Source organism: Pongo abelii, chromosome 1, assembly GCF_028885655.2.
Source record: "Pongo abelii isolate AG06213 chromosome 1, NHGRI_mPonAbe1-v2.0_pri, whole genome shotgun sequence".
NCBI classification, from domain to species: Eukaryota; Metazoa; Chordata; class Mammalia; order Primates; family Hominidae; genus Pongo; species Pongo abelii.
In genome coordinates, this window is record NC_071985.2 from 170,292,062 (window position 1) to 170,311,077 (window position 19,016).

The 19,016-nt window shown below is 36.0% G+C and overlaps 1 protein-coding gene across 4 annotated transcripts in view; it reads right to left on the reverse strand.

The window, feature by feature from the left end:
• ATG4C (autophagy related 4C cysteine peptidase) overlaps window positions 1–19,016 on the reverse strand; it is an 84,265-nt gene that overhangs the window by 24,359 nt on the left and 40,890 nt on the right. For 3 of the 4 annotated variants that reach the window (XM_063712045.1, XM_002810744.6, XM_063712044.1), the window contains 3 exons: window positions 11,990–12,126; window positions 7,050–7,128; window positions 6,306–6,382 (listed from right to left, as the gene is read on the reverse strand). In XM_063712045.1, coding sequence (XP_063568115.1) covers window positions 6,306–6,382; window positions 7,050–7,128; window positions 11,990–12,126 — 293 coding nt within the window. Of the gene's footprint in view, window positions 1–3,630; window positions 3,742–6,305; window positions 6,383–7,049; window positions 7,129–11,989; window positions 12,127–19,016 lie in introns of all 4 variants that reach the window. The other variant, XR_008514440.2, reaches the window with a different exon arrangement.

Consider the following 19,016-nt stretch of genomic DNA (forward strand, 5'->3'; position numbering starts at 1 on the left):
AACATGAAAAAGACACGAAAAAAGTATGAGGCTTAGAATCAAGTTAGCCATTTCTATTAAAATGCAGTTAAGTCTGTTTTGTTGGAGATAAAATGCAGTTAAGTCTGTTTTGTTGGGTTAATGTTTATAAACCTTTTAACAAGGATATCGAGACTTATTAAACAAATACACAGATTCAGGTAAATGTTCTATATTGACATAAAAAGAGGTCAACTTGAGGGTTTTAGCAATTCACACAATTAGTACATAACTGCGTATTCTTCAACTTTCTCTTTGAGTGTGCTTTAATTCTTGTTTCTTCTCAGGGAACAGGCTGGAACAGGTGAAACCATTCCATTATGGTCCCTGCCCTCTTTCTCATCAGTCCTTTTGTCTCTTTAGTTCACTTTTCTCCAACAGACACAGTGCCACAGATATAAATGGGCTGGGGAGGCTGCCCTAGTTTCTCTACTGTCTTGCTAATGGATTTGGCTGTTAGTAGAGTTTGGCATCTTTAGGGAATACAAAAGTAGAAAAGGGCAGAACATAAAAGTAATCACTGCAATCTTTTTGTTCTTCACAATCACACCTTAGTACTGTGTTTAAAATTTTTTTTTAATGCTTAAATGCTTAGCCTGTCCTTAAAAATCACTGAAGTGACCAAGTCTTTTCCTGTATGTAGAAAAAATGTTTGTGTTAAAAACAACATAAGACTATATATTCATATTTATATAAATAAACTAAGGATATACAAAAATTAACAAGTCTGTGGGAAAGGGAGATAACTGGGCAGATGGGAGGTAAGTGTGGGAAATTTTTGAATTAAAGAACAAGCTCAATTAAGAAATAATCTAGGAGCTGGGTGCTGTGGCTCCCATGTACAATCCCAGCTATTCAGGAGCCTGAGGCAGGAGGACTGCTTGAGCCCGGAAGTTTTGAAGCTGCAGTAAGATATGATCGTGCCACTACGCTTCAGCCTGGGCAAGAGGGCAAGACTCATCTCCATTAATGGGAGGGGAGGAGAGGGGAGCTGGATTTGAGCTCATAAAATTATAGTTTCCCTACATTCAATGCCTAAAACTAAGGGATTTTTAACTTTACACTATCTATTAAAGTGTGGAAAAAATAAGTTGTCAAATTTGTTATGTTCATGGTGAAATCAATTAAAATCACTCTTTCTCTCCCTGTACATCCTAGTGACCCAATTTGTATCCCGTATCATCACCAAAAGATATGCAAAATATACACATTCAAGCTGCTTTTTTTTCCAATGAAAAGTTCAACTGCATATTAGATTCAAATCCAACAATATGTCACTTAATATAGGACAAAACACGAGTTTTCAAAACTATGACTTCTGCAAAATGCTTAGCTAACTTACTTTATGTACTGAGATTCAACTTAGCTAAACTGGAACCTCCATGGCACTAGTCAATACAAGTATAATCTTAGCTGGACTTTTTCTAACATTCATCTACCTGTTATGTTAGCAAAGAAATATTTAAAACAGAACTAGAAAAGCACAGAAAAGTTAAACAAACTTGTTAGTTAACAATTTACAGGAATATGAGTATATTAGGGTATATAGCACAGTTCTAAGTCATATTTATAAGAAATTATTCTATATACATGGTATCTACAAATAACCATTTGCCCAGCTCATTCCAAAGACAATAATAAGGAATGTTTCTTAACTTTTTTACCAGTCGGGGATAAGAAGGAGGGCCAAAATCTTTTACATGGTCTAATAATATATTTTTGAACTCATCTACAAAGGGTATCCCATATTATACTAAAGCACTGGTAAAAGTTTTCATGTAAGAACTTGAGACAGGCTCATGCCTGTGCCCAGAAATTCAGGAGGCTGAGGTGGGAGGATTGCTTGAGGGCTGAGGTTTGAGACCAGCTTGTGCATCATGGCAAGACCCCACCTCTAAAAAAAATTTTTAAATGGCCAGGTGTGGTGGCGTTCACCTATAGTCCCAGCTACTTGGGAGGCTTAGGTGGGAGAATCGCATAAGCCCAGGAGTTTGAGGCGCCAGTGAGCTATGGTGGTGCCACTGCACTCCAGCCTGGGTGACAGAACAAAACTCCGTCTCTAGAAAATAAAAATTGTTTAATTTTAAAAGGCTTTTCATGTAGGAACCAATAATACTAAACCAGAATAGTCTTATTACTATCTCACTGTATTGACTACAACCATCACAGATAATAACAAACACTAAATTGTTATTCATGGTTGTTTTAATATCTACAAAGAACTTTTAAAATATTCACAAAAACACAGATATAAATCTCTGATCACTTAAACTGATATTGGGTATTGCTGCATGAGCACTAGGACTCATACAACAGAGAGGCATTTTATATCATTTAAACTTTTTTTTTTTTTTTTTTTTTTGAGATGAAGGTTCACTCTTGTCGCCCAGGCTGGAGTGCAGTGGTGCGATCTCTGCTCACTGGAACCTCCGCCTCCCAGGTTCAAGCAATTCCCCTGCCTCAGCCTCTCAAATAGCTGGGATTACAGGCGTGCACCACCACGCCTGGCTAATTTTTTTGCATTTGTAGTAGAGACAGAGTTTCACCATGTTGGCCAGGCTGGTCTCAAACTCCTGACCTCAGGTGATCCACCCGCCTTGGCCTCCCAAAGTGGAGGGATTACAGGTGGGAGCGATCATGCCCGGCCATTCATATCATTTTGTTCACCCAAGAAGATTCAAAGGCCAACCAACATGAATTTACAATTCACAATTGTTGTCTATTGCAGAACAAGTTAAACTTTCAAATATTTTCCTAATTCAGGGCTATGTCACTTCGTGATAATTTTTGAGCTATGCATTTAAGATTTTTTTTAATTTTTAAAATTCTAATGATTGGTAAGAGGAGTAGCATCTACTTGACAAACGCACTTTAAGGAGTATTCACTAGATACACTTCTGTAACACTGTTTCTGGAAATACTGGCCAGAGAGAATCAATTCCCATTTATTTCATTTTTTGATACATTATTTACCAATTGCCTTAATAGTTATTAGGCACCTACAAAATGACAGGCACTATTCTAGGCTTATTGTTTAGAATAGTGAAGTCTAATTACCTAAACATACAAAAACAATACTGAAACATATGCTTATAAGTACAGCTATGCTATTTTGGTGATTCAGATGAAGCTTCCTAAGACAGTTAATTAGAAAATACCCTTACTAAAAAGTACCTACTGATAATTAACCGGGTATGGTGGCACGCACCTGTGGTCCCAACTACTTGAGTGGCTAAGGTGGGGAGATCGCTAAAGCCCAGGAGGTCAAGGCTACAGTGGGCTGTGATTACACACTACACTCCAACCAGAGTGGTAACAGAGCAAGACCCTATTCTCCACCCAAAAGACAACACAAAAAAAAAACCTACTACTAATTGCAGTTCACATGTGTAATTCATAAAGGGTATTATCTTTCACTGATGAATTCACTCATCCAATCTAGATGCCCACATCACGTAATTCTAATAGCTTTACTGCCACTATTTCTGAATTTCCTAAGGTAGATTAAAACAGTTATCACTGTATGAACCTCCTAAAATCTGACATTTGGAACTGGGGACCCAGTAATCAGAACAAACTAACATGTCTATTAATAAAGCTTTTCTTACATACCCTCACTGCCAAAGCCCATTTGAGGCCTCTTCTCACTCCCTTCTAATTTCAAGTTGTTCTTTGATGACTTTTGTTTAAGGTTGTTCATGCTGCTCCTCTGAACTTCATTTTCTGTTTGAAAATTACAGTGTGAGTTTCTACATTATAATGTGCCCTCACACTGAACCATGTGCTCCATTCCTCAGTCCTAACCAAAGATATCCCTGGCATATCTTCACTACTAGACTTAGGATCCAAATATAACTACTGACGTTCACTTCGCAATGTGTTAAAAACTCAGTGAAGATAGCTAAAAATGAGGAAGAGTCTCTTAAAAGTTAGTATAGAAATTCAATAGGATATACTAATTTATTTCAGAAGAAAATGTCACAAGAATTAAACATTAATAGAAATGTATATAATCAAAACGCTTGGAACCACAGAGAAGAAAAGAGTTCAACAGAGGACTCTAAAGGGCTTAGGAAAGTCCCTTGCACCTAGAAAGAGCTCATTAAAAAAGAAAGAAATGAGTTAGTCTGATTTGGTTTCAAAATGTTAAGAGTTCAATTCTAGAAATGTAGAAATTCAACACTGTAAGAACAGCAAAAGATACAATCTGTTTAAATCTCTTCTTTAATCTCAAATATTCTCATATCATCCCACTTTCTTAAAATTTCACAATCTATTAGATTTAGGGCACTCAAAATATCAGAGGACTACCAGCAATTATTTATGTGGAATCAATGGATGATTTAAGGTTTCAATATCTCCATCTATTAACCAAAAAAAATACTGATCCAAAAAGTTCCCTATAAAAACGACTTTAATAATTGAAGTATAAGGGTGGTTTTAGAATATGCATATAATTTTTTACATTAATCAACTACATAATTTCACTAGCTACAAATATACAAGCAGTATAGCAAAGCAAGGATGGTTAGTAATACAGGGTAGTTAAAACACCTTTAATTGGTGTATTATAAACTTAAAAGATGATAAAAAGCAAAAAGTGAAATTTTATTCCTCTACAACTTGATATAATTTTTATATTATACTTTCATAGGAAAACAAGTGATGCTACTAACTAAAATAAATCCCTTCATTGCAGAAAAATAAAAATTTTTAACAGGAATTTTCCACACAGATTAAGATATTCTACCAGAATCTCAAAAATATAACATCTATAAACCCAGTCTATAAATGTCCCACTATATAAGAAATGTTTCTGTGCATTTAAGAAGTCAATTTTAACAAATTTTACCTTACACAGTAAAATCTTAAAATCAATTATTCCTTTCGATTTTCACTATCACCAGCCTACTTCAAACCTTTATTATTAATAACTCCCTCTTGGAGTGTTGCAACAGTCTCCCAATAATGAGTTGAAGCCTTTCTAATTTTGATTGTATACACATAGCCAGGATATTCATTCACTTGGTATCTTTGCAGTCTCTCAAAATATCAGATGGATAATTTCTCTCTACTGGCCAAAATAATCAGACCAATAATCTTTTAATTTGCTTATTTAGGTAACACTAAAATACTAAGAACAATTTTCCATCTAAATCTCAAGTATCTACTGTTTATAAGGAGTCAATTTGGCACTGATCTACTGGAAATGTAACTTGGACACAAGAATCAGTGCTATAAGACCACAAGGCAGAAAGAGAATTACGATGTAGTTCACATGGTACAATTATTCTGTAGTGCCTTCCCCAGTACCAATCAGTCAACTAGCAAATATTTATTAAGGTGCAAGATACTATGAAAGACAAAATAGACCTGACCTCTGGCCTCCACACGCTTATACTTTAACTGACGTAATAGTTTACAAAGGATGCCAAAATGTTTTATAACATATCTTTCTGAACCAGATTTTAACCTTGTGGTTTATCTATTTTCATATTCTATCTCTTAAATACTATTAGGTGTTAATATTAGCTAGCAAGCAATTACTAAAACAAAGTATTCAACTACATTTGCAATTCATCAAGTCCTTGAAAATTAGTGATCCACGACACTCAAGTGATTTAAATTATTTTATTCTGTAAAATTACTTTAGTCTGTAAAAGCACCAACTGGGAAAACGATCAAAACCATGTAATAATTACATGTTTCATTTATGTATTCTCAAATTTTTCTGAATTAAAATACTGGATCACAAAACGACCTGTATAAAGGAAAAGAAGAGGTTAAGAAATAAAAGCTAAAAAAAAAAAATTAGAAACCCAACTAAGCTCTTGAAAACTTAACTAAAGGCTAAGATTTAATTACTGTACTCAAAGCAAAATAATTTAGCAGATAACCTCATTAAGTCGCTTTATTACTCTAACCCGTCTATCCCCTTCTATTTTTCTTTTTTTTAAACAGGCCTAACATTTTAAATTCTTCAGTACTGTTTAGCTGTCTCTATACAAAATTACTTGGAGACTTGATCATTTATTTTAGTATGGCCAGGGTTTCTAACAAGTTAGAGACAAAGATAAATGAAGAAGAAAGTATATCATAAATTAAAATTCAGCAACAAAGTACTTAACCTTTGACCACTGTGTTAATTATGGTTCTATAAATCAGTAAAATATTGATTATTAACCAGTAGTTATAATACTGTAAAAGCATAGCTACCTAGCACATCTCTAAATAATTAGTTTACTTCATATGGTAAGAAAACAGTATCAGCTCTTTATCCACAGTACCTCAAGAGGGAAATCCTTTATGCTGACATCTACAAAAGATTGGCAGTAATGAGGATCCATGTAAATCAAACTGTCATCTACAAGGACAAAACAGAAGACAAGTAATTCAAAAAACACCTTATTATTACACTGCTTACAATCCAATTTCTATGTAGAACAGCTGAAAAAAATCTGGGAGTAACAGCTTGCCAGACTGATATTCATTGACTGAAACATAGGTTTGCACAGGATAGATTAACTTCTGCATAATCAAATATGCTTGTATAAGCAGAATTTTTATAAAGTGATGAGACTGTCATTTAATTTTTGGTGATAAAATTACTTTCACAAACACACAATTATATTCTACAGTTTGCATATGAAAAATGTATTGTACTTCTTTATCTTGACAGGAAGAACATATTGCTTGTCATTTTATCATCAACATGCACCACTAAAACTGGTAAAAAGTTAATATGTAAATAGCAACTGCCACAATGTGGCAGCAATGTCTTCTGAAGTTTAGTGCAACCAATAAATTATGCCTTGTTTATGCAATAACAGAAATTAAACATACATTTTACAGAATCTAATTATGTTGTGGACCAAATGACAAATGAGTGGCTATCGTAGGACTGTAGGACTGATGAATGTATAAGGTACTCGTTTTGCTCTGTTAATCATCCTGTTTCCAGATGATCTCATATTAACTTTCTGACTTTTAAAAGAAAACAATGAAGAAATATATTTTACTAAATCACTAACCTTGAAATCCAGCAAAGTAATATGACTGTTTAGGTTTGCCACCAATAATACCCACACAATATTCCAGGCTTAAAATACCCTGCCAAAAAAAATTAATACAGATTTAGTCAAGAGGCAAGTGGTAATTATTCAAAGCAAACAAATTTCTATTACTAATATTAGTAGCTCCCAAATTTACCACTACCAGTTATCATTTATATTACATTTGCACCCAGGTTCTGAAATCCACTTGTCTTCCAAACTGCCTTCCTTTTCTTTAAATCACTCAACATTAACATGACAAATCAAATATTTTGATCAGCGTGTTGCTCAACAACATTAAACAACTACTACATATAGAGATAATCAATTTTACCACCGTAAGGCAATAAAATTCCTGCCAAAGCCAATACACTTAGCCTTCCAGTTAGCTGGTGCAGCTTCACTGTGATCAACGTAAAATTTTCATCAGGCTTTTTGAAATGCTAAAGATAGTTCTTAGTCCTTACTGCTGTTTTCATTGAACCTTGAGTCTTAGAATCACGAATTGAAAGCCATTTTCTAATCAATGGCATTCACTCAAATTTTTTATGCTACTTCATTTGAAATAAAGAGTAATGAAAATAACTTAATCCAAGGAAAATAATAATTATTATTGCATTTAAAGCCAATTTATTTTACTAATCATAAAATATCAGGAATGCCACAATAAATTATTTAATACAATCTACTAAGCAATCTATTCTAAGCAAAACTCTATTTAAGTTAGGCCAAATCAACTCTATATCTTTTTAAAAACACGTTCAATTGAGTAACTTTAAAATGTCTAGTGGAATCAACTAATGTCTTAACAACAGTTCCTGCAATAATTTTGATATATCCTATAAAACACTAATAATGATAAAGTATAGGTTATAAAATCCCAAAACTATTAAACAATAGTTAAGCTTCCCTTCTCTTAAATGAGAGGATGTTTTGAAATCTCTAAGATATAAAAATAAATATATGGACAAACGTTCTTTTTCCTTTAACAAGTAACCAAACCATACAGAACACACACACATACAGGAAATACAGAAAAAAGTAAAACTTTTCCCAAATTCCAACACCCAGAGCTCATCATTATTAATATTTGGGGGAACACCTTCTTAACATCTGTCTACATTACATACATACACACACAGATTTACAAATACAATTTTATATATGTGAAATCTCACAACACATGCCATTGTAACCTTTTGTTGCTCATTATGTCATGAATATCTTTTCCTATCAATAGAGCTCTATATTAATAATATGTAGTAGCTGAAAAATATTCTATTTTATGACAACAAAATGTGCTTTGAAACTTCCACTATAAATATTTAAGTCATTCCAAGTTCTCACTGTTATAAGTAACCCTCCACTATAGTTTGAACATTTTTATTCCCTCCAAAATTCATGTGTGGGAACTCAATCCCCAATGTCGTGTTGAAAGCTGGAGCCTTTGGGGAGGTGTTTAGGTCATGAGGGCAGAGCTTGCATGACTATCAGGTTAAAATCTTAGAGCTAACTAAAAATAAAGATAAAATTGTATCAAAAATCTCAATGTTGCTATAAAAAGGACTTGCAGGAGTGGTTTCTCTCTCCTGCTCCTCTGCCACGTGAGGACAGAGTTCACCCTTTTTTGGCCCTTCTGCCTTCCACCATGTGAGAGTGCAGCAAGGAGACCCTCATCAGATGCCAGTGCCTTGATCTTAGATTTCCCATCCTCCAGAACTGTGAGAAAATAAATTTCTGTTCTCTATAAATTACTCAGTCTCCAGTATTCTGTTACAGCAGCAAAAAATGGACTCGGACACCCTCTAAAGAACAACCTTGTATATTCTTAGTATTGTAAAAATATCATGAAGTTTTTTCTGAAATGGAGAGCTGCAACTGAAAAAATTAAATAAAACAGAGAAAGCATATCAGGTTAAAATCTTACAGCTAACTAAAAATAAAGATAAAATTGTATCAAAAATCTCACTAAATAGTAATAAAGTTACTTATCAATTAAGAATTCTACTGTTTTCCCCCTAAATAAAAACCCTTAATACAATTAGAGAGTGCCTTACTTTGAGGCAGTCTGATCAGTTGAAATGCAATGTTTATATCATAGAGACCTGTGAGGCAGTGAAAGTTCTATGTCTCTTACAACTGAGAAAAGAAAGAAAAAAATATATAGCAAGGATTGTCACTGACTCTCCTCAGAAAATGAATGTTTCTAAGTAATGGAACAAAGACTTTGGTTCTTGACATCTGTATTTCCCTTGCAACGCATTAGAGCAAGTTTAGTAATAAACGCTTAGAAGCAGATTAGGAGCTAGAATGCCATTACATATAAGAGGCTGTATCTTTGGATTGAAACACTTTTCAGTTCCTAAAAGAGCTTCTTCACAGTTATTTTTCTAGTGGTGAAAATTTATTGAGCTGTATCCATGAAGCAATAAATAAGACTGAAGTAATCAGTCAAAAAGAAAAGTCCTAATTTGTCTCACTGAAGAAAAAGAACATATTGGATTTTCCTCATTCCAGGTCCTTAAAAATACATACATACATAAATAAATAAACCTCCTGTGGTAAGGACTAATAAAGCACACAACAAATTTCCTTCTTCTCATACAATGTAGCAGGATGCTATGTTGGCACTATCTCTGAAATATCTTGTTTAATAAATTTGAAAAACAGAACTGAACAGTACATTTTAGACTCACCAATGTACATTGGTTTGGCAGGAAAAAATACAACGGCTGACCATACATGAAAAAAAGGAAAAAATTATTTTTCTTTTAGGGCTAATGAACACACTACCTTTTCACTTCTAAGTGAATACCTCTTTACATGCTCTCATTGGGGTTTGACTCAACTATCCCCTCTGGCCAAACATAATACCTATCATATAACCTACTCCACTTAACCATTTCAGCCATTTTTACCTAACTGGAAAATCAAAATGTTTCAATAGTCACTGCTCTCCCACTGTAGTGGACTACGGTGTAAATCAAGTTAGTAGAAGCTCAAGAAAATGTTACCTTTCAAAAAGTTCATGTTTTAGAGAAAAATATGAAAAACAAACTTAGTCAAGAAAAGTCTAGTCTCTGCTACCAGTTTGCTATCTGAATTTGGATATATCACTTAACTTCTCTATGTCTTTTCTGTTTCATAAAGACAATCCAGTTCCTAGCTACTGTGAGGACAAAATGAGATAAATTTACATTGAAAAGTATTATACAAATTAGGGTTAACAAATATGTATTGAGTAACTCCTATATGTTAGATACTGAGGCTTCACTTTAACAGCTTAACCGTAGTTCGTTTCACTACAAAAAGAAAAGTCCTAATTTGTCTTGCTGAAGAAAAAGAACATACTGGATTTTCCTCATTCCAGGTCCTTAAAAAAATTAATATAAATAAATAAACCTCCTGTGGTAAGGAACAATAAAACACACACCAAATTTCCTTCTCCTCATACAATGTAGCAGGATGCTACATTTCACTACAAACCATGGTTAAGCTATTAACCATGAATCACTCAAGAGCATTAGGCAGTGAGACAATCTAATGAATACTATCAATACCACCAAATAGCAAAGTCCTCAGCCAGATGAAACATGCCTGAAGCCATTTGCAACCCATTCCACCAGGAATGAAGCTGTGGCTAAAGGAATCAGTTCCAAGACTGCATCAGTTTCTAATCTTCTCATGGTAGCAGAGAAGGCAAACAAGAATCCAGTTCAGATTTGATTAAAACCCACCTAGAGATGACAACATGTCAGAAGTCTCAAAACCCTCAACAGATTCTCTAGATGAAGTGGTTCACAGCTTCTCATACTGCATCAATAATCCTACTAAAGATACATGTCAGACATCAAAACCTTACCTTTATTTGGAAGATTAATATGTCATTGATATATTACAGTATTGTTACTCTTAGTAACAAATGTGCTTCCAAAATTTTAGTAACTATTAAGAAAAGCCAGTATACCAGCTAAAAAACTTCCATGTATCATATGTTAAAAACAACTGCTCTAGATTTCTAGAATTAGCACAATCTACCCTGAGAATAGATGTTCCAACTAAATATATAGAGACTATAATATGGGATTAATGCCTCATGGAGGGAACAAATTGTTATTAATCATAAAAGACAGATTCAGACTTTATTTCAACATTACTATATCCCATAACACTCCATTTAAAGAAGAATTCCAACTATTGCTGCAAAAAGAGACTACTAAAAAATGAAGAATTTTATTGAAACTATGAAAATAAACTAAAAACTTTTGCCTTAATCAGAAACTATTTCCAAGGTATTTTATCGTACGTGAATGTCTTGGTGCCCAAAACAAGATACCATAACTATACAGGTTCTTTTGGTGCAAGAAACCAAACAATGTGCTCCAAGAAAGAACCAATTTTTAACTGGCTAAGATGAAAAAAACAAAGTTGGAATTCCTCCAAATACTATCTTCATATCTTCATTATTTCTAGCTATATAAATAATCTCATCTCTTATTCACATCATGGTGTCACAGGAAACATATTATGAGATAACATAGCAGTAATAGAGAGTTTTTTCAATAATTAATGTGATATAGTTTAATGCCAGTTTTATGAATAAAGATATATACTTAAAATTACAAATAAGAATAATGAAACTGTAACTATATTACAGGTTATGATTATTGCTACATCTGTGTCTCCCTGATTAGCTACAAAGATTAAAAGCCTTTTCATTTTGTTATAGAATACCGTGCTCTTCAACTCACATTGGTCTTATAATACCGAAATTTAAAATCTCTAATGTCAAACTTTACAACGTACATCGTACAACTGCAAAATCATCACTACTCATTTAACAGAAAAAAATTGCAAACCTTCTATATTTTTCATATTAGCTAGTATTGCCTTAAAAAAATTCAGCACTTATTTCATACCTTCACAAATTCTAAGTAGTCGGTGTTGGTTCTTTCTCCACCAAGTCTAACAGGAACTAGAATAATAACAGCTTTGTCATCTGCATTATCAGAAGTCATGGAAGCACTCTGTTTATCAATTACATCAGAATTGTAAACTGAGAAAAACATAATGAATATGTATTAAATTTTATATAAAAGCGATTTTCAGAAATATTTTTACCCAAATTTATCCTCCACCCCGCAATGGACAGCCAGCTATCTCATCTCTGGCATCACCAGAAATGTCTCAGTAAGTTAAAAATACCACTAGGATAACTGGCTAGCCATACACAGAAGACTGAAACTGGACAACTTCCTTACACCATATACAAAAATCAACTCAAGATGGATTAAAGACTTAAATGTAAAACTCAAAACTACAAAAACCCTAGAAGACAACCTAGGCAATACCATCGTGGACATAGGAACAGGCAAAGATTTCATGACAAAGACACCAAAAACAATCGCAACAAAAGCCAAAACTGACAAATGGGATCTAATTAAACTTAAGAGTTTCTGCACAGCAAAAGAAACTATCAAAATAGTAAACAGATAACCTATTGAATGTGAGAAAATATTTGCAAACTATACATCTGACAAAAGTCTAATATCCAGCATCTGTAAGGAACTTAAACAAATTTACAAGAGAAAAACAACCCCGTTAAAATGTGGGCAAAGGACATGAAAAGACACTTTTCAAAAGAAGGTATACATGTAGCCAATAAGCGTATTAAAAAAAAGCTCAATACCACTGATCATTAGAGAAATGCAAATCAAAAGCACAATGAGATACCATCTCACACCAATCAGAATGGCTATTATTAAAAAGTCAAAAGGTAACAGATGCTGGTGAGGTTGTGGAGAAAAGGGAATGCTCATATACCACTGGTGGGAGTGTAAATTAGTTTAACCATTGTAGAAAGCAGTATAACAATTCCTCAAAGAGCTAAAAACAAAACTACCATTTGACCTAGCAATCATTACTGGGGATATACCCAGGAAAATGTAAATCATTCTACCATAAAGACACATGCACACGAATGTTCACTGCAGCACTATTCACAATAGCAAAGACACAGAATCAACCTAAGTGCCCATCTCACAGATTAAAGAAAATGTGGTACATATACACCATGGAATACTATGCAGCCATAAAAAAGAATGAGATCATGTCTTTTGTGGCAACACAGTTGGAGCTGGAGGCCATTATCCTTAGCAAACTAACACAGGAACAGAAAACCAAATACTGCATGTTCTCACTTAAAAGTAGGAGCTAAACGATTAGAACTCACGAACACAAAGAAGGGAACAACAGACACTCGGGTCTACTTGAGGATGGAGGGTGGCAGGAGAGAGAGGAGCAGAAAAAATAACTACTGGGTACCAGGCTTAATACCTGGGTGATGAAATAATCTGTACAACAAACCCCCATGATATAAGTTTACCTATCTAACAAGTACCACATGTACCCCTGAACCTAAAATAAAAGTTTAAAAAAAAAACCTACCTGATTTATGTATTCAATAGACACTTATTGATAGCTAGCTACTATAAGACACTGGACCTTCAGCAGCAGGCAAAACAGAAAAATTCCCACTCTCCTTGAGCATGCATGCTAATGGAGGAAATAGAGATGGTGATGCATGCTTTGAAAAAACAAAGAGAGAAGGGTGAACAGGAAATGCTGAGGGGGAGGCAATTTAAAATAAGGTGGCCAGGGAAGATCTTATGAGAAAGTAATATTTGAGTCAAGACCAAAAGAAAGAAACCAAGTAATACAGGTAGATACCTAGAGGAAAAGCATTCCAAGTTAAAAGATCAAAAGGTTCGAGTATCTTAAGACAGAAGTATAATTAGCATGTCCCAGGAACAAGAGGCCAGTCTTCTGGAGGGAAGTAAACAAGGGGTACAGTAGCAAAAACGGGATTAGAAGATTATAGTTATAGGGGAGAATGAAGACAGATTGTGTGAGCTCTTGAAAGCCATTGTAAAGACCAGTTTTTCAGTGATGGGAAGCCATTGGAGAATTTTTTAGGGATGTCCTAATCTGACTCACAGTTTAACAGCCTGTTTCCTGTGTTCATAATAGACTGTATAGGCAAGAGGCTGCTCTGCCTATGGAGTAGCAACTTTTTTATTCCTTTACTTACTTAATAAACTTGCTTTCATTTTACTCTAAAACCAAAATAGGCTACAAGTGCAAGGGCTAAAGCATAGAGAACAGTTACAAAGCTGCTGCAGTTATCCAGCAAGAGATGATGGTGGCTTTCCATTATGAGCAAACTATTGCAAGGACAGAAAACCAAATACCGCATGTTCTCACTCATAGGTGGGAACTGAACAATGAGAACATTTGGACACAGGGTGGGGAACATCACACACCAGGGCCTGTCGTGGGGTCGGGGGAGGGGGGAGGGATAGCATTAGGAGATATACCTAATGTAAATGATGAGTTAACCGGTGCAGCACACCAACATGGCACATATATACATATGTAACAAATCCGCATGTTGCATACATGTACCCTAAAACTTAAAGTATAATTAAAAAAAAAAAAAAGAAAGAAAGAAAAAAAAGAGATGATGGTGGTTTGAACAAAGGTAGTAACTGTAAAAATAGGGAATGGTCGGCTGGGCGTGGTAGCTCACGCCTGTAATCCCAGCACTTTGGGAGGCTGAGGTGGGCAGATCACGAGGTCAGGAAATCAAGACCATCCTGGCTTACACAGTGAAACCCTGTCTCTACTAAAAATACAAAAAAATTAGCCAGGCATGGTGGCAGGCGCCTATAGTTCCAGCTACTCGAGAGGCTGAGGGAGGAAAATGGCATGAACCCGAGAGGTGGAGCTTGCAGTGAGTGGAGATCGCACCACTGCACTCCAGCCTGGGTGACAGAGCTAGACTCCAACTCAAAAAAAAAAAAAAAAGGGAATGGTCACGTAGAGGTGATCAGTTCGGCCAGGTGCAGTGGGTCACGCCTGTAATCCCAGCACTTTGGGAGGCCAAGGTGGGTGGATCACTTGAGGTCAGGACTTCAAGGCCAGCCTGGTCAACATGGCGAAACACCGTCTCTACTAAAAATACAAAAAATTAGCCGGGCATGGTGGCAGGCACCTGTAATCCCAGCTATTTGGGAGGCTGAGGCAGAAGAATCGCTTGAACCTGGGAGGCAGAGGTTGCAGTGAGCTGAGATCGCGCCACTGCACTCCAACCTGGGCAACAGAGCGAGACTCCATCTCCAAAAAAAAAAGTGATCAGTTCATGTATCTGAAGATAAAGTAAGGACTCACTATTAAATTTAAGATGTGAGAGAAAAAATTGAGTCACAGGTGATTTGAAGGGTTTTGGTTTAAGCAAACAGAGTAAGAAAGTTGCCATTTATAAAGACATGGAAGACTGGAGGAGGGCAAAATATAGGAGGGAGAATTGGGAATTCAGTTTGAGATACTTGTTAGGTAAACAGAAAGGTTGAGTAGACAGGGACATGCAACCGGAGTTTAGAGAGAGGACTAGGATGGACCTATCAATTTGGGAGTTACCAACATGCAGATTACTATCTGCATTATAAAGCCACAAGACTTGGTGAATTCAAATCAGTATAGACAGAAAAAGAGATGAGATGAAGTCTAAAAGCTGAGCACTAAAACATGACATTTTTAGAGATAAAGGAGATGAGGAAAAACCAACAAACGAGGCTGTGAAGGAGTGAATAAGGAGGCAGAGGGAAAATCTACAGAGTAGTGTCCAGAAATCAAGTAAACAAAGTGTTGAAAGGAGGAAGAGGAAAGAGTCAACGGTGTCAAATGCTACTGATAGATTGTGTGATATGAGGACTGAGAAGTTACTGCGAGGCTTAGAAAGATTAAATTATTGGTAAGAGCAGTTTTGGGGTGGGCACAACGGTTCATGATTTTTTTTTTTTTTTTTAGATGGAGTCTCCCTCTGTCACCCAGGCTGGAGTGCAGTGGCACGATCTTGGCTCACTGCAGCCTCCGCCTCCTGGGTTCAAGGGATTCTCCTGCCTCAGCCTCCCGAGTAGCTGGGACTACAGATACCTGCCACCACATCCAGCTAATTTTTGTATTTGTAATAGAGATAGGGTTTCACCATATTGGCCAGGCTGGTCTCGAACTCCTGACCTTGTGATCCCCCTGCCTCGGTTTCCCAAAGTGCTGGGATTACAGGCTTGAGCCACCATGCCCGGCCAGCTCACGCTTATAATCCCAGCATTTTGGAAGGCTGCGGCAGGAGGATCACTTGAAGCCAGGAGTTCAAGACCAGCCTGGGCAACACAGCGAGTCCTTCGTCTCTATAAAAAATTTCAAAATTAGCCAGGGATGGTGATGCATGCCTTTAATGCTAGTTACTTGGGAAGCTGAGGCAGGAGCAACACTTGAGCTCAGCAGTTTGAGGTAACAGTGAGCTATGATCACACCACTGCACTCCAGCCTGGTCAACAGGGTAAAACTCTGTCTCAAAAAAAAAAAAAAAAAAAAAAAACAGAGAGAAAGAGAAAAGAGCAGTTCTGGTATGATGGTGGATATGACAGTCTAAGTGCCACAGTTCAAGAGAAAATAGGAGGAGCTGGTAGAAGCAAATATAGACAAAATTTTATTTTATTCAAATTAAAGTAGTTTTATTCAAAACATACTTTACACCCATACTCCTTGTCAGTTGAATGAAACTCTTCTGATCTTCCCAGAAGAGCCGAATAGGAAATTCTGCCACTTCTGTCCCAGTTCTTTCCTTTAAATTCCAAATTTAGACTGAGCTATCAAATTCTTCTCGTCACCAAACTCCCCTATCTCCCATAGTCAATTGAAACCAAAGCTACAAAAATGCCACAGTAGTTCTCCCTCATCGGGATAGAGATTGCATTCTTACCCTTCATCTTCATTCAACACACATTTATTGAGGACCTGCTATTTATTGATGTGTTCTACACTAGAGAGGTATAAAATAAATAAGATCCTGACTTCAAAGACTGTCTAGCCCAAATGTTTGGTGTTTTTCCTTCACTTCCAATATATATGTAAGGTCTATGACATAGTCCAACTGTAAGAGAGGCTCATTACAGCAGCAAATCTCAACCAAATGATTCTGACACCTTACTTCTACGCCTGCTACCTCAACAATCATTGATATTATATATAAGAAACAAACAATTATAAGGTGATATCACAAGTGAATTACAAGTACAATATTTAATAGAAGTATTTCCAAATGTTACAGACCACAGAGGAAAAGTAATTCTGCCTAACGAGAGTTGGGAAAGACTGCCAAAGGTATAAACTTTGTGCGTGTTCTTGAAGAATGAATAAGACCTAACAAGAGGCTTTCTAATAATAAAGAGCATTCCAAGCAGAGGCAATAATACGCACAAAGGCATGGGGAAAAAAGATAATGACACCACGTCTAAGGAATGGCCTGAGGGCAGAAAATATTTTAGTGTACTGTGTATGGAAGATAGTGTTAGAAGGTGATGCTGGAAATGTAGGTCGGGACAAATTATAAAGGACTTCATTGTACTTCATACGCCAAGATAACATGAGACTAGAGTTAATGGGCAGTCATTGGTTTGTAGATAAAGGGACATGATCGGTTTCTTTTGATCAGATGGACCAAAAAGGGAAAATTCATCTGACAAAGGGCTAATATCCAGAATCTACAATGAACTCCAACAAATTTACAAGAAAAAAACAAACAATCCCATCAAAAAGTGGGCAAAGGATATGAACAGACACTTCTCAAAAGAAGACATTTATGCTGCCAAAAGACACATGAAAAAATGCTCATCATCACTGGCCATCAGAGAAATGCAAATCAAAACCACAATGAGATACCATCTCACACCAGTTAGAATGGTAATCATTAAAAAGTCAGGAAACAACAGGTGCTGGAGAGGATGTGGAGAAACAGGAACACTTTTACCCTGTTGGTGGGACTGTAAACTAGTTCAACCATTGTGGAAGTCGGTGTGGCGATTCCTCAGGGATCTAGAACTAGAAACACCATTTGACCCAGCCATCCCATTACTGGGTATATACCCAAAGGACTATAAATCATGCTGCTATAAAGACACATGCACACGTATGTTTATTGTGGCACTATTCACAATAGCAAAGACTTGGAACCAACCCAAATGTCCAACAATGATACACTGGATTAAGAAAATGTGGCACATATACACCATGGAATACTATGCAGCCATAAAAAATGATGAGTTCATGTCCTCTGTAGGGACATGGATGAAATTGGAAATCATCATTCTCAGTAAACTATCGCAAGGACAAAAAACCAAACACCGCATGTTCTCACTCATAGATGGGAATTGAACAATGAGAACACATGGACACAGGAAGGGGAACATCACACTCTGGGGACTGTTGTGGGGTGGGGGGAGGGGGGAGGGATAGCATTAGGAGATATACCTAATGCTAAATGAGGAGTTACTGGGTGCAGCACACCAGCATGGCACATGTATACGTATGTAACTAACCTGCACATTGTGCACATGTACCCTAAAACTTAAAGCACAATAAAAAAAAATAAAAAATTAAATTAAAAAAAAAAAAGAGAGAGACAGGTAGGGAAATCAAGCTAAAGTCCAAGCAAGAGATAAAGGTCTGATCTAAATCAACGAGAATGAAGATGAGAGAACAGATTTCAGGAACATTTTCTTAAGTGTTGACTGACTAAATATAATACAAGCAATGAAAGTGCAGTCAAGAATAAGTGGGTTCTACTTACTACTTGAGTACATATGTGGACATGCCACTATTAGTCAAGAGAAAATAGAAAGAAAAAGGGGTGGGACCAAGGGAAACAGTAAGTGTACTTTTAAACATGCTGAATTGGAAGTGTTTGTAGAATACGTAAGTGGAGATATTTGAAAGGTGGCAGAAAATATAAGTTATCACATATTGACTCAGGTAGGGTTAGAAATGTTTTTTGAGACAGAGTCTCACTCTGTTGCCCAGGCTGGAGTGCAGTGGCACAATATCAGC